General features: G+C 39.3%; 2 protein-coding genes across 2 annotated transcripts; both read right to left on the reverse strand.

Moving 5' to 3' along the window:
• Nucleotides 1–394: 394 nt before the first annotated feature.
• Nucleotides 395–2257, reverse strand: il10 (interleukin 10). Its single transcript, XM_044023264.1, has 5 exons — nucleotides 1942–2257; nucleotides 1720–1779; nucleotides 1455–1619; nucleotides 940–1002; nucleotides 395–844 (listed from the first exon to the last, which is right to left on the reverse strand). Exons 1-5 carry the CDS (start codon nucleotides 2107–2109, stop codon nucleotides 737–739), a joined length of 564 nt encoding a protein of 187 aa, XP_043879199.1. The 5' UTR covers nucleotides 2110–2257; the 3' UTR covers nucleotides 395–736.
• A 10789-nt stretch (nucleotides 2258–13046) lies between these two features.
• On the reverse strand, nucleotides 13047–15495 carry il19l (interleukin 19 like). The gene is made up of 5 exons (XM_044023509.1): nucleotides 15337–15495; nucleotides 14719–14781; nucleotides 14450–14602; nucleotides 14307–14369; nucleotides 13047–13145 (listed from the first exon to the last, which is right to left on the reverse strand). Exons 1-5 carry the CDS (start codon nucleotides 15493–15495, stop codon nucleotides 13047–13049), a joined length of 537 nt encoding a protein of 178 aa, XP_043879444.1.
• Between the last annotated feature and the right edge of the window lie 1329 nt (nucleotides 15496–16824).

A 16824-nucleotide genomic window follows, 5' to 3' on the forward strand; every position in this document is an offset into this window, starting at 1 on the left:
TGGTTCTCATATCAACCTGTAAACATGTAAGATTTTACTTTTCTCATGCAGGGCTGTTTGATTTTTACCCTGCGTTTGTGTGTGTGTGTGTGTGACTAAGCGAGATTGCGTTTGCATGTGCACGTATGCATATGTCGGGAGTGCGACGCTGACTATTTACAGTTACGGTAAGTTAAGATACAGCAAGGCTGCTGGTAAGTGATGTGATATGGGTCACGTTTCAGGTTAGTGCATGAGCCTGTTGAGTTGACACTCGAGTAGTTCCCCACAGATGAAGTGCAGCGCTGCAGGATGTGACATTCACTGCTCGACAAGTCAACAGCGCCTAATAAAATGGCACACGACAGCAGCTGCATCCTCGTGTGAAGGGGAAACTAAAGAGGGGCACGCGTGGTTGTGAGTTCAGTCATTTTATTCAGCTTTTCACAATATAAAATACAAGATATATAATAAATACAACCGGTGTAGAATAAATATAAAATTGACAATTTTGTGTATAAAACTATTTCTCTGTGAGACACAATATGGTCCTCAACTGGTACTTGTCCTCGGGACAAAAAAAAAGAAAAAGTAAACAGATGTCTTAAAAGAACAAAGACACGAGTTCAGTCAACTCAAACAAGAAAACCAACATTCAACAATGTGCATATCCACTGAAACAGAATGGACTGGATGCAAATGAGTGCAAGAGTCAATTACTTTTTTCCCTGAGATGAACATTTTCACTTTGATGAGGTCAGTGGGTCACTTGGTTTCTCCGGCGTTTTGAGGCCAAGTATTTCTCGATGTAGTTAAACAGCAGGTCCAGTTCGCCCATGGCCTTATAAAGACCTTTGCCCTCCATCTGAGAACAAACACAGGTTCACAGTTCATTCAAAGGCTTCGCCCAAACACAGGCACAATGCACACGTGTGCCACAGCTGAGGTGTCGGTACTCACCTGAGTGTACGTGGAGTTCAGCTTTGTGATGTCAAAGGGATTCTTGCACGATAAGTAGTTTTTCTGTTGGAGAAATAACACAAAGACGGTGTTATCAAAGAGGTTATCGACGCTCTGTAGATGCTCATGCTCCGTCCTGGACCTGGTGAATGATGTGTTTTTTTGGGGGGTTTCTTTGGGTTTTAAGTCATGTCTTTACATGTCCAGCCTTCCTCTCTCTTCCTCTTTTTCAAGAAGACGCTGATACGCACAAGTGCACGCTGCTGCAGTGTAGGAATCACTGACGTATGCAATAGGATGAGCTGTCCTGGTGAGCCATCACTAATCTCTTCCTCTTTATGACACAGGGCATGTTTTGGGGCACTTTTTGGATGTAATTCTAACGCTCGGGCTCTGGCAGACAACGCGTCAAGGATTTTCACTAGGACTTAACTGATCACATGCTCTGTGCTGCTGAAGTGAAACTAACACACTATGTGTGTGTGTGTGTGTGTGTGTGTGTGTTGGCTACTCACACATTTGTTGACGTCCTCCTTAAGCTCGTCGAATATCTGCAGTATGGACTCCACGTGAGGCTTTAGGTCCATGATGGTCTCTGTCACCTCTGCCATGGCTGTGGGTAACACTGTGGTCAGGTAAAATTCTAGAAGACCGTCCATAGCTTGGCAGGCAAATTGGCTCTGAAGGGAGAGGAAAACAGCAGCATTTGGTAAATATATAAGTATACATTAATTACACGTAGCCTGTCAGACTTTGTTGACAAATGATTTGGAAACTTACATTGAAAGAGTTCTCCACACTCTGGTCTAGCAGAGCTGAGTCCAAGTCATTATTGGCTTCCTGCAACAGAACAAAGAAGGTTGAGGTCAGTGATACTGACAAAGTGTGAGCAGCCGCAGAGTTGAGAGTGTGCAGCATCACCTGGAGACTGAGAGAGGCCACACAGATGGTGGGGAGGTCTCCATGTGATGCTGCACTTGCAGAGCAAATGTTTTTACTCACATAAAAGTCTCTGATCTGTGAATAGTTCTCTCTGAGCTTCTTGAGCCTGACGGGGAAACCCTCCACGAAGCGACAGCACTGGTTAGTGCACATGGGGCTGCTCCACGCCGCAGAGCTGAGGAGCGACAAGAGACCCAGGGTGGACAGGAGGAGAGACTGTGGAGTCATGGTGGATGCAAAAGCTGCTGAAGTCTTCTGGCTGGAGGCTGGAGAGAAAGCGTGTGGGTCCGTCTTCCAAGAGGAGGAATCTTCGTTGTATCTTGCTGAAGATAAGTGCGTATGTCCAGGCACATCTTGCCCTGATTTTATAGCATAAGTGGATATCTGAGGGTGGAGACTTACTAGAAGTGAAACGGTTAAAAAAAAAAATGTCTCTCACATGTAAGAGGATTTTTTTTCTCAGAATCATAAAACTCCTCCCATGACAGGTTGGCACTGCAGGTCATGAGCAAGACAAAAAAAAAAAAGATGTACTTTTTTGATTTAGCATCATTGCATCACGTTTCATCACTCACACACACACACACCCACCCACCCACATACGTTTGTACAGCATACAGCAAGTACACACGCACAAATACAAACATGAGTAGAGTACAGCAGCAATGTCACTGTCCACTGATGTAGCACATGATATCAGTACTACAACAGAAACTTTATTTGTGGTTAATACGGCATTAACTGCCGTAGATCATGCCGTATTATTCCTTCAACTGTCACAATAACAAAGGAAATAGTGGTTTGAGGTCGATGACGCTGTGGATTCCCTGTGTCAGACCATCGTATAATCAAAGCGAGTGACATGAGTGACAGCAGCGCCGGTGTTCTCTCAAGATCTTCCATTATGTTTGTCAGAGAGCAAATGTTTACAATGTTAAACACATGCAAAGAAGAGACTGTATAACAATTCTGAAATGTCATAGACGAGTGGAATCTTGGTTGGTGCTGTGGTGTATGTATTCTCTGAGGGTATTTTTCACAGGACCTCTTCAACACACGTTTGCCTGCTTTACATTTCTGTGTGTAGCAACTCTGGTATTTTGAAATCACCCCAAGTGATTGTTGCTCCACAAAATATCCTTCCCGAGGATTTGTCATGGTATAGTTCAAAGTTCATGCGGCGGTTGAAGGGTGTGTCAGTGTGTGGAGACATGATGCGCTGCTCTCAAAATGATGAAAAGTTATTTTTATATTGTTTTATCTGATGAAAACTAGGGTTAATCATATCATGTTACAAATAGACATATATGTACTGTATGCGGTACACATACACACATTTAATAATCATATTGCATAAAAATCAGTCAATGTGTAATACAACTTGTACCACAAAAAAATATTAAATAAAATGGTATGCAATAAATGTATTTTTCTTTGTGCCATATACATGACACGAAAAATGTGACACTTATTATTTTTATTTATTTATCAATGGTTTGACATAATCAAAAAAATACATACATCAGCAATAAAATTAGAAGAAATAAGGAAACAAGTTTTAATGGTGTGGCCAATTGTTGTTAAATCATATTACAGTTCAGAATATAATGTGAGTCAATGTTTTCCACATCGCTAGGATGATTATTTTCATCATCGATTCATCTGTCGATTATTTTCTCAATGAACATTGAGAAAATCTGAGTATTTGTGCTGTCGGGAAGATGTCAGAACATGGTGAAAAATATAAAACCTGGAATTTATGTCCTTGAACGTCTTGTTTTTGTCCACAAATGGATGAAAATGATTCACTTTTGAAGATTTCCTTGTTTATATGGAGCAAAGAAACCAGATAGTTGCAGCCCAACGGTTTAAATCTGGGTGTCTGCGTCTTATGGCATGGTCTTATTTGTTTTTTTTTTCTTTTTCAACATTCAACTTTTTTCATAGAAACTAATACACAAGGAACACCAGTATGTGACGCAGTAAAAGTCTTTATATTCCTATTAAAATGTAAAATGCTCTAAAAACTGAAGTAGAGAGGAAAATGCTGATTTTTAATTTAGAAAATAGCAAATTGGAAAATCCACGCAGCTTAAAAAAACCCCAAAATACTTGAAAAACTTGAAAAATGAAGGTTACTGTGATTCACATGCACATTGCAACAGCCTAACAATGAATGCTGGTTTGTTTACGAGAGGGTTAATGTAAAGGGAATTTTATTTTGTAAATGAGCAGTCCATTTTAATAAATATGTTACAGTGGTAATGCAGTAAAATGCTTTATCTTTTTCTTTCTTTCAATCTACGGACACATTACATATACATATGGAAATTCACATGTGAAATCAAAATGAGTCAGCAGTAACCTGTGTGTCTGTGTGTGTGCGTGTGTGTCTACTGCCAGCATGTGTGATTTCATTCAACCTCCTTTTTCCCAGTCTGTGTCATAGTGTGTAGTTTTGTTCATTAAGTAACTCAAACTTAGAAGCATTTTTCTTCTTTAGATGCTTCTCAAAAAAAAAACTCCAAATGAAACCCAGTGTTACAGAAGGGACGAGAGACTGCTGAGTAATTAAAAACCACACTCAGTGAGGCCCTCGGGTCAGCTGTTCAAGGAACTTGGGTTTCCAGTTCAATCTTCAATTTTTATTTAAAATATTTCCTGGTTTCTAGGAACTTCACATCGTTGCTCAAGCTATCTTTGCTGTCATTTCACCAGGGTTTTATCCACAGGGATGAACAGTAAACTGTGAAAGGAAGTGGCACGGCACTGAAGAGACATTTCTGTGTGTGAAAATAGAACAATGAATTAAAATGAGCCTGAAATACAGCTCACAGACTTTAAACTTCTGCAGTGCTTTTAAATATTAACACATATACATATACATTCTAACCATTGTCAAATGAGTTCTGATTGTGATACTGATTAAGTCTATCTGATTCAGCAGTGCCGGCCCAAGACTTTATAGGGCCTGAAGTTGATTTGGGGGGCCCCCTTCCACCACGTCAGGAGTAGCTGGTGTTTGACTATTATTGATACAAATGTAAGACTATAAATTGATTTTTATTATAGTTGTGTTATTTACTCCAAACCAGTGTCACTTTTGTTTTTTTTTGTTTTTTTCAGTAAAATCACAAAAATGTCCTCATTGTATTCATTTGCACTGTTGTATTCAAAGTGAAAGCACAAAGTGAAGCACAGTGTGGTTTTACTGAACTTGAATTAAACCAGTAAACTAGTTTAATAACTTTGATTTTTAAAACTTAGAAATGTGCACTCATTATGAAATCTTCAACTACAAAATAAAACAACTTCAGGTCAACACTGTTTAGTTAAATAGTGTAAAGCTATGTAAAGATATCTATTTCTTAAGATGAACAAAAATAATAAAATTCCCTACACACTATTGGGGGCCCCTGGTGATCAGGAAGTGATCCAAATATGTCTGATTTCACCACTTTATTCCCTTAGAAATGTTGAATGTCTCATCATTTTCAGGAAAGCAAGGGAACAGGATTCCACTCACGTGTTAGTTTTACATTCAAATAATTTGCAAAAGTTTCCTGAATTTCCATTTATGTGTGTTTCCACCGACAGCTATGAAGCGTATACTGCAAGTTCACCTTCAATCGTAAACCATGTACTTGTTTACATCTATCTTTTGTTGATACAGCAACTTTTCCATCGTCCTGGAGCATAAAAACTTCAATTCAATATTCTCTCTTTTTCTGTCTTTCCACTCTGGTGTCCTCATACCCATAAAAACAGGCTGATGGAGTTCTATTTTTGTTCTCTTGTAAACTAATAGTCTTGTGACTTTAAAAATGTGTCAGTGCCACATAGACTTAGTTTTATATCATTTTCAATGCAGTTAGATAGATATATGACAGAAAGATAGACATATAGATAGATAGATAGATAGATGACAGATAGATAGATAGATAGATAGATGACAGATAGATAGATAGATAGATAGATAGATAGATGACAGATAGATAGATAGATAGATAGATAGATAGACAGATGACAGATAGATAGATAGATAGATGACAGATAGATAGATAGATAGATAGATAGATGACAGATAGATAGATAGATAGATAGATAGATAGATGATAGATAGATAGATGGATGACAGATAGATAGATAGATAGATAGATGACAGATAGATAGATAGATGGATGATAGATAGATAGATAGATGGATGACAGATAGATAGATAGATAGATAGATAGATAGATAGATAGATAGATAGAAGATAGATAGATAGATAGATAGATAGATGGATGACAGATAGATAGATAGATAGATAGATAGATAGATAGATAGATAGTTTATCCAGCAGCTAACTAACTAAATAAATAGATTGATAAATGTTTCCACAATGAGCCAACAAAAAAAAGAACTCAATGCATTTTCTAAGAAGGGAAATTGAGCAGCTGTCAGTCATGACCAGGTGGGTAGAGAGGACCGAAATGGGGAAGAGAGAAAGAACAGTATCATCAAATTGATGTTTAGCAGCGTAATTAAAAGCTGAGTGCAGTGATCGTCCCACTGCTGATTCCTTCTGCCAGGAACCGATGTGCCTCTCACTGCCCCTTTCACACTGCCCACATCAAATCTTATCTCATGAGTTTCCCGTTGTCATCAATCAGTGAGTAACAGCGAGAAGACGTAATCTGAGGTGATCAGCTGTGAGTCTGGAGAAGGTGACCCCTTACCTCCTTAACTCAGTTTCTGATGATGCCACTTACCAGCACTCACAAGTTCTCAGTCACTAACACATTACCTGAAACATGACCCATATTGAATGATTGCAGCCCACTTTAAAGCATGATTCACAGGTAAATGTCATTCCACATTGAAATGATCACAATTGTTGACAGAGGTTGTTGGCAGTCAACGTTGCAGACACCTTTACATTCCCTTCACCGTATGCATTACATTCTCTCTATAGCATGTGCGTGCATAGTTGCAAGTCTCATCTTTAAAGGAAATTATTCTCCCTTTACATATAGATTCACCACATGTCTCTTTCACTTTCACACCAGTCGTCTGTTTGTCACTGCGTGTGGCTTTGTGCTCTTCGTCTCAGTGAATCCTTCAGCGCGCTGCTCGCTGTTGCTGTCATTACATGATGGTATGTGCAATAAAACAGTGTGAGTTGGTTGTATTGATGAGGCTTAAAGGAAAGAGGAAATAGCGTCACCCTGTTGAGCCATATTCACTGCTACTGGGTGCCGTGTACATGACAGCTAATATCTGATGCCCATTATTAGGAATGTCTTACTGTTTCAAATACTCCTACAGACTTCACTTGAATTCTTCAGTCATCTGTCTTCTGCATGATGCAGTTATGCATCATGTGAGTGTGAATGCTAAATGACATATTACATACGTCGACCTGTAGCTCTGGGGTCCAAACTGCATTTAAAACATCGCATGCTAATGTGACCTTAAAAGCCTTCAGTAAAAGAAGTCAGAATCAGAATCAGAATGAGCTTTATTTGTCACTGATACAAGCACCGTGAAAAGACAGGACACTTTTTCTGAAACCGTGTCTTTTTCTCGCAGAGCTTAGCCAGCAACATTAGGTGAATGTATTGCTGTAACCTAAAACTAAAGTAGCCTCATCCTTCTGCTGAGCAAGTGTTTCTCAGGGAGGAGGTGAAACTTCAAAATTCCCTTTGTACATAATGTTCAGTTTGATGTGGATGTTATCAGCAATGTAAAAAAAAAAGAAAAAAGAGCTAAATGTTAAATGTCATCACAAAGAGGGTTGCAGCTCTTTGTCACATGCAACAGAGCTATCTCTCCACTCGGCTCATACGACAAGCATGTTATAGTCGTTACTATTACTGACTCTTCTTTTTTGAGGTGCTGAGGTTGCAGAGCCAAACACTTTCCAGTCCAGTTGGTGGCGCACTCTTGCTTTTGGTCAAAAGAGACAACCAACATTGATGGTAACCATGTGAAAAGGTCCGTTGATAACTAGAACAAAGAATTAGAAGAAAGTAAACAGAAATTGGGGCAAACTCCTGTTGCCACCATTTGAATTAGACGTGAGATTGAGTATAGACCAAAAGAAAAGTATCGTGACCCAAATCATGAAAAGACAAAATGTGGACGTTGTTTTCCATTACTTCATAGAACCTCCTCATAGCAAGGCTGAGACAAACCGCAGTGTCGTCGTCTCATACACGTCACAAACACACAAACTAGTGACGGGCAAAGCAGTTCTTTTCGCTGTGCTGAACCATTAGAATCAGTTAATTTGAACGATTTGTTCACCAAATTGTTCAGTACTGTCTAACATGGCTGAACAAGTTCTGATTTCGGCTCGCGATCGCCGTCTTTCAGCAGTGCTGTCACTAAATACGCCAGACTCCTCTATTAAATATTGAGATTTTAGACATTTCCTTTGCTAAATGTTGGAGATGATTTCAGGATTTTTAACTGAGCTACAGTTCGGCATGGTTCATTTGGTTTTTGTGTCGGATGTCGCGCTCATGACTCTTCCAGTGACGACACTCCCTGACCAATCAGTGGCCGGCAGTCGTCACATTTTAGTATCGGCTCAGTTTGCCTGGAACCTCGCCAGAGCAGGTAGTAAAAAAAAAAGCACCAGGCACTATCACTAATGGAAAAGCAAAAAAAACCCTTTGAGTCAAGCTGAGTATTGCTAGAACTGTATGGAAAAGGTATCTATCTATCATAAGCTGTGAAGTAAATCTCAGAAAAAGTGCAGCATACAGTCTTGTTCTTTCACAGATTATTGTTTTATTTACATTATGCTGAAAGGTTATTATGAAATTATTGTTCCAACAGGCCAAAACTGTGTTGCCTACCCCAGCGTCACAAAGTAACTAGGTACATTTTGGTGCTCGGTGATTGATTCCTTCTGGTGTAACACTTTCAAAACATACCCCATTCCATTCTCCGCCTTGGTTTTGTGTGTTCGCTGGGTGCAAGTGCGTAAGCACATGAGCACGTATGGCCGTTTGTATCTGTACCTGGAATGGTGTTAACCGCACTTATGCAAATGCTGCTCATTGTGACAGCTTTTTTCCCTTACAGTTTAACACTGTTAAACTGCAATTTGGTGGATGAATCACAGTTTCATCAGTATATATTCAACATGTTATTTTGGCTCTGGTTGTGCTGATGGAGACAAATGAACAGTGTAGATGTCACCCTCTTATCTAATCATCATGCTGCCATTGCATCATGCAAACTAAAGTGAAACAAAACACTGTAGCTGATACGTTGCATTGTAATATGTTGTCGCACAGTCTGTTGAAAGGTTGAGTGCCACTACTTGTCACAGTTGTAGCATGCATGTTGGATCATGAGTAAGCTACCTTTCCTATTCCAGTTACTAAACTAGTATGCCAGACAAATGTTACAGTGGGAACTTTGCAAATCTGGTTGATTTTTCACCTTTTTTCTCTACAGAGCTCCCCCTACAGTTTCACACCACCGTAAACATCCATCCATCCATTGTCTACCGCTTTATCCTCACTGTCATAAAAACTCACCTCTGACTCTCCCCCCTCCCTTCCCCTCTCCTGGCCATGTGGACTTGTTTTCAACACAAGCCGTGGAGCCATGTTGATGCCGGTCGGCATTCGTTTCGCATGCTTCTGGGTTTTTTCAATTCTCGCCATTCAAATAGCCCGGTGTGATGTTTACTCGTGTGTGGCCCCTCGCTCGGTCAGACACTTGTTTCCTCTTCTTTGCCTCTCTGACAACAGTTTTCTCTGCTTCTTTTTGCCAGCTCTGCCACAGTGACGTGCAGTCAGGGGAGGCAGTGACAAATTATATATTATTATATATTATTATATATATATATATTGTAAATCCATGCGCCTAATCCAAGAATATCTCCGTCACTCTGTTGGACAGGTGCACGCCGCTGTAGAAGAGCATGCAGCGACCGTGCACCTGTTACCCATTGTGCCTATGGGGCTCAGCACTGCCCCCTATCAGTGTGGCACGGTACTTTCTGCCTCACCCTGTGCATTTTCACTGTGCATTTAAGGCCGTTCAGAAAGACTAAATAGGTCACCCACATTCAGTGTCGTACATGTGTAATCAAACATGGATATTGGATAAATAAATAGAGGCCTTCGTCAGTCAGTGTGTGCAGCACATAGCTGAGCGCATCGCTGCCTCACCTCACCGCTCTCCCGTGTATTTGAGCAGGAAATGCATACGTTCAGCGTGTCCAAAGTCACTCACTCTTCCAGAAATTGGTGAGTAACTGCCTGTCATGAGCCACTGGCAAACTTTTGACCTCAATGTCAGCTAACAGGAGGGTGGATTTTAGAGTGCTTGTGATAGTCATCAAGTGACATGACAACTGATCATGTATTCCTGAAATGCACAACAGTCATGGTGTTTTTTTTGGCGGACGAATGAAAACTGAAACCACCTTACGTACATTTGCTAATCAACATGTAAACTTATGTCTCTTAGTCAAGCTAATAGTCAACACTCTCATATACAGTTTTCATTACAGTCTTTGTTTAAACTTCGATAACAAAAAGATCGTGAATTGTAAATCTATTATAGCTCTTATAGAGTATGATGCATTTGAACATGAGTTTACATGTTCTCCCCATGAGCATGTGAGTACTCTGGTTTCCTCCCACAGAGGTTTATTGAACACTCTAAATTGCCCGTAGGTGTGAATGTGAGAGTGAATGGTTGTTCGTGTCTATGTTAGCCCTGCCATGGGCTGGACGATGGATGGATAGATGGATGTCACAGTCTTGACCCCCTAGTTCAGAGGTCGGTAAGTGAATTTGGCTTTCAAATCTAAACTATCCAATCTTGTACAGAAAAACGACTCATTTACTAAATGAAAAACACAAAATGATAAAAATGTGCCACCCTCTGTTGCAAAACCCATCCATTGTGCGTTGCCCGACTTAAACATGTGTGAGATTTGTATTGCTAATGATTTTTGTGCATCACTGCTTCCTTTTTGGGCCTCTGCTGATAGTTATTTTGTTAGTTATTTACTGTCCTAACTCAGTTATCCATTACAACAATACTGTTATGTAAATGGTCTGTATTTATTTGGCACTTTTCTAGACTTGATGACCACTCAAAGCTGCTTTACACTACAGTTTTACCATTGCTTTATATCACTCATCTTTCATTCGAGACATTCACACGCTCCTGGCAAAGACAACGTGGCTTTAATCATCGGCATGCGGACTAGCGGAGTCAGGAATCGAACCCACAACTTCCAAACTGAAAGACGACTAAGCACTAAGACAGAGCTACCACCGGTGCTAAGTTGCCAATTCTAGCAAGAGAGAAGGCACATTTTCTGAATTCTGTATGAAATCAGCTTTTTTAAATCATCTGCTGGGCTGAATACTGAAGCTGGAGGGCCAGTTTTGGCCCACGGGCCACCAGTTACTGAACACCACCACCTAGTCTCAGGCTGCTATTTCTGTCCTACGTCCTCGAATTCACTTTTCAAAACAAACCACGCCCATAATTATATAAAGTCTAAGCTCTTACATCAAGTAAATCATAGCTAAACCTGTATCGAGTACCGTCACCCTGATCTGTGAACTTCACCATTGAGATTCAGAAAGACTGTTGCTGCTTATTTTTCAACATAGTCTCCTTTAAGGTCAATGCTCTTGCTCCGTAGATGATCGAGCTTTGCTCTTATTCTTCGCAGAAGAAGAAGAAGAAGGTCACATCATGAAGCTTCTGGTGCCAGATCGGGTGAGCGAGGTGCAGTTTCCCACCCACTTATTTTCAATGCACATCACGTCAAAGAAACAACATACATTGATATTTATTTTTTGTGGACAGATATACAGTACACGGATTAATATGAATGGGAGTTATGCTATCTTGTCTTAAGGGTGAGGATGAGAATGTTTTGAAAGTACTGCATCTTTGAGGTTTGACACATGACAATGTGTCACGGACGGTGTTTGTTTGTTCATCCTTAACAAGGGGTTTTCTATACTTCTGCATTGGCACAAGGAAGATAGGATGATTTCAAACAAAAAGAACAACATAGACGATGAGTACGTGTTGGAGCAGCTGCTGCTGTGAATGACAATGTTTTTGTGTCGCAACCTCTGCAGTTTCATTCATCACTACTAGATGGTGATAACGAGCACACATCACTTTTTTGTGTTGAAAATGAACACTCAAAGTAAACATGGGGAAGGATAATAAAGGAGAAAACAGGCCATTATCAAAATAAACAGTTGGTTGATTGATGGATCATCATGCACACAGCAAAATCATTGGTGTTAATTTAACTTGGAGAGTGTTAAAATGAACACTTTTATAGTGTTTATATAGTTCTCACGGTTAAAAGTGTTAAAGTTACACTTAGTGTTTAATATTCAACTCCTTTATAGTTACATTACTAAAACTCACAGTGTTACTCTATGACGCAATTGAGAGTATTTTTAGCTCCAAATTGAGTTGGTCACTTTCACCGGGAAAGCAAAATATCAGTAGATTTTGAAGTGTTAAGCACCATTATAAATGCATCTACTCCCAAATCTCAAAATGCTTTTTAAGACTCAGAAAACACAATAAAATTACAATATCTAGCAAACTATCACTTTGCTCTTTCTTTAACAGCTAATGTAACATATCACAATCAGATAATGCAAATGAATCAGAGTTCTTCACTTGGACTTTTATCTCATCTTCATTTTTCACAGGGCAGAGGAGCAGAAAATGGAATTGAAAAAGATTCAAGATTCAAGCATTTTATTGTCTTTGTGTAGTAAAACAAAATTGCTTTTGTGACAATCCCAGAGGTGCATTTAAAATTTTAGGACATAAATTAAAATCTCAAGGCAAAAAAGAACAACAACACAATAGATCATTTAAAAGCACAGTTAAATTAACTATTACTCCAAAATATTTTAGTTTGCATATTAACCATAAAATAATGTGAAATCTTTCTTTTTTGAGTGTTAAATATAAATAGTGAAAACATGTATTTAGTGTTACTTATAAATATGATATGAAAGTGAAATTCAAACAAATGACGTCCATTCAAGTACAAAACAGAGAAATACAGATTGGCACAGGCGTGAAGTTCAGTTCAGTAGTTACAAGTATTGTCAGGCGCAGAGTTCCAGCTCCGGCGCTGGCTGCAGGATTCCTTAACTTGAATCTCCGGTTTTCTGGCCCAGTCCGTCCAGCCATCCCAGCACAACATCCAGTTCTCCCATGGCCTTCTGTGCTGCCTCGTTTATCTGCAGCTGTTCAGACAGAAGGAAAAATACATTTAATGAGATTTTCCTCTTGTTTGGTTCATGGAAGCTATCAGCTATCACACTGGCTTTTTAACAACCAGGTTTGGAGGCTCATCTAATGTGTCTGTTTGGACATACTGTCACAGGATATCTGATATGGTCAGACAGACTGTTATGAATCAAACATGTCTGGTTCTCTTTATACGCCGACGACTCACTGATACTAAACTCACTCAATAACTTCCTTTGTGACATAAAACTGGATATCAAAGTAATTTCTTCAACACAAGATGAGCCTCTTGTCACCAGGCCCTGACAAATAACAATACAAATTCTGCCATCTACTGGCCATCTGCTGTAACATAACAGCTTCATTGATAATGATTTACATTCTATTATTTCATCCCACATGGACTGTTTTACCTACATTTTTTTGTCAAAAACGTTTGACTTTTTCTCGCTTGACCAGACTAGCAGAGAGGCTCAGTGGCCCCTAGGTCATTTGAGTGTGAAAGTCCTAACCTCCATGAATGTACATAAAATAATATTCATCTGGTCTGGTTTAACTAGAACCCAATCACATCATTACCATTTTAACTTCCTCACACTTTTTTGAATACATTTTAAGGATTATATTGATTACTTTCTGTCTAATACATGTATATATATCTGACCTTTTATTACTGTAATCTCCTGAAGAGGGTACCCTAACCCTAACCTTATCATTATTAGTAAAATAAAAATTATTATTATATAACACTGGTCACAACTGCTAAGCATCAACTCAAATCCTATACTAAAGTGTAATGCATTGCCAAAAAGGACAGTGATGCCTTTTTTTCTTATCAATGTGATCTTAATTCCTGCTACATGTCACATTCATAAATGCAAATTTTCAAATTCTCAATACAGACACAGAGCAGAACATCTCAACATCTGCCCCCGTGCACAATGTTTCATGACTTGACTTGATATTTAATAATCCTGTGTTTATTATCTATTTATTCATTTATTTGTGTCTGTTTACTTATGGGTTTATCTTGAGTTTATATTTTTCTTCTTTCTCACATCCTCCTTTGTTTAGCCCCGTATACCTTTGTCAATGTTTGGACATTTTCAGATACATTGCAGGACAGTGAAGTATTCCACTACACAAGTGCTACATACCTTGATAAACTCAGCGTGGACGGAGTCAATTTTCCTCTGTGTGTCTTCTGCACAGTGACAGTGCTGAACAGAGCAGAGCACAGCTATTAGTATGACATCATTGGTGATAAAATCACAGTCCAACGCTGGAAAAAGCGACTTACACATTTATGTATATCTTTTCTGATGGTGATGAATGAATTGGCCAGAGCGCTGGAGCTGCGCTGATGCTGTGGCTGTGATGAGGCGTAGTTGCCGAACACTCTCTCCACATAGAAACGCATCAGGAGACGCACGAAACAGCACATCTGTCCCTCCTGATGAAGACACAGGTACACGGGTCACTGCTTGAATTGCATTCTCACCCATTGTTTTTTTTTGTTTTTTGACTGTGACGTAGATATATGACATAAACATAAACACAGTGACTCACCTGAACGTCCTTGATCAATGATTTGTCCAGAATTTTCACTGCGATCTCACTGTCTCCTGCTATCTGTCATGATTGAGAAATGGGGAGAAAAACCCATAAATAAATTGTTTAAGAATATTCCTGCATTTGTTTTTGTTTTGAAAACAAATGTCAGTGACGCTAAATGAGGTATGTGTCTGTAGTAGACTGTGAGGACAAATTTGGATTCTAACCTGTCTTTGTGAGGACATTTTGGCTCGTTCTTTTTGAGGGTTAATACTTAATGAGGCAGGAATTCCAAGGAACTAGTTTAGGGCTTTAGGACAAGATTTGAATCGCTTTTAGGTTAAGGTTAGGGTTAAGGATAATGCTTTAGTCAGGTTGTCCAAATGAATGATACAGCTACACAAACCTATGTGTGTGTGTGTGTATTTATATCTTTCTGAGGTAATAACATACAAAACTATCTTGTGGGAACATTTTGTCTGGTCCCCACAACTTTAAAAGGCCTATTCAGGGTTAAGACCTGGTTTTAGGGTTATGGCTAAAAGTTTCTGTCAAGGTTGTGGTAGTTGTGATGTGCTCACTAAGCTATAAAATAAAGTGTGTGTGTGTGCGTGATAAGAGACTTAGGCTCACCACATCTGATCGTATGGTGGAGTGATATTTCCACAGTTCGGCAGTGTGGACGTTGACAGAGCAGCTGGACAAACGCAGAGGTAGACTGTGCGCAGGTTCACTCAGGCAGCTGAGCAAGAGGAGCAGGCAGAGAGAGGAGCAGCCCAGCAGCATCTTCATCATCATCATCATCACTGTGGTTACCTGGAGGCAAATCTAACAGAATCCCATTCTGTGTTAAAATCAACGATAAATATTATGTATTTAATAGCATCTTTCTAGTCTTGAACGCCACTTTAATCCCATTGACCCAGTTACAGGTTAGCTCCATCTGTCATCCATCTGAGCTACTGTTGCTGTCACTGTTGCACCCAGTAAATCAGTGAATGAGTGGTGTTAATTGCATGTCAGTGAAAGTATATTTAAAATTCATAGAGTGTAAATCAACATTTTCATAATTGTAGTTTTTGTCTGAAAATCACAAATTGAATGAATTAATTGGCGCATACAAAATAAAGAGAATCAGCCAAACTAAAATATTGGCAGTTTACCGAAAAAATTTGCATATTTATAATGTAGATAGTATATACATATATATTATTGATTATTTAATTACAATCTTAATAAATAGTAATATTATAGCAATAACAATAATAATAATATAATGATAATAATAAAGTAATTTTCTGATGATAAGATATTATTAAGTAAAGAATTCAGGTATCAATTCAGTTTACATTCAACGCACAGAACCCTTTCTATAATTTCAAAACCCAAAGCATCCTTGTGTTAACAGCATGTAGAGTTGTCAAGTTACCATCACCCTGCACACCTGCGGACTCACCTGTGTGTCTGTTAGCCAGAGGATGAGTCCTGAGGAAGTCGTGTCTCTGTGCTTCCATTCTCTCTCCTTTTATAGTGAAGTGAGGGGGATTTCGCCAGGTGATGCAGCACAGACAGACACACAGACACACAGACATGCACTTGCATCATGTACACGCGCACAAATTGGTTTTACAGGAGGAGGAAGTTTGTTGTAAGTAAAGCAGGTGCCAAGTGATGTCTCAACACCTGAATGGAAGGAGAGGAAAACTTGAATGTAAGAGGAAATGATCCCTCAAGTGTCGTGTGGTCACGGGAAAAAACAAAAACACGCCTTCTTTGTCATTGCCATGCTTTGTAATTACTCTGCCATTAATTAAACCTTTCATTCACCGTAGTGTCGTCATATACCCTGCAGCGCTGCATTATGTGTGTTCCTCTTAATCTCCTTAATTATGCCATTAAATATGTCACTATAACGATTGATCTATTTCTTAAATTTGACACCAATGTCAGTGTAGTTTTATGCTGTTTATTTGTAAAAGTGGAAACAGTATCTTGTTCTGCACAGTGAGAGATATCATGTGATATGATCAGTTTTCTCAAGAGCACTCTCGCTAGAAGTGACTTCACTCCTGTACAACAAGTCATTATCGGAAACTCCTAACAGACCTGCTCACCTGCTTG

This window comes from Solea senegalensis, linkage group LG4 (genome assembly GCF_019176455.1).
Source record: "Solea senegalensis isolate Sse05_10M linkage group LG4, IFAPA_SoseM_1, whole genome shotgun sequence".
Lineage (NCBI taxonomy): Eukaryota > Metazoa > Chordata > Actinopteri > Pleuronectiformes > Soleidae > Solea > Solea senegalensis.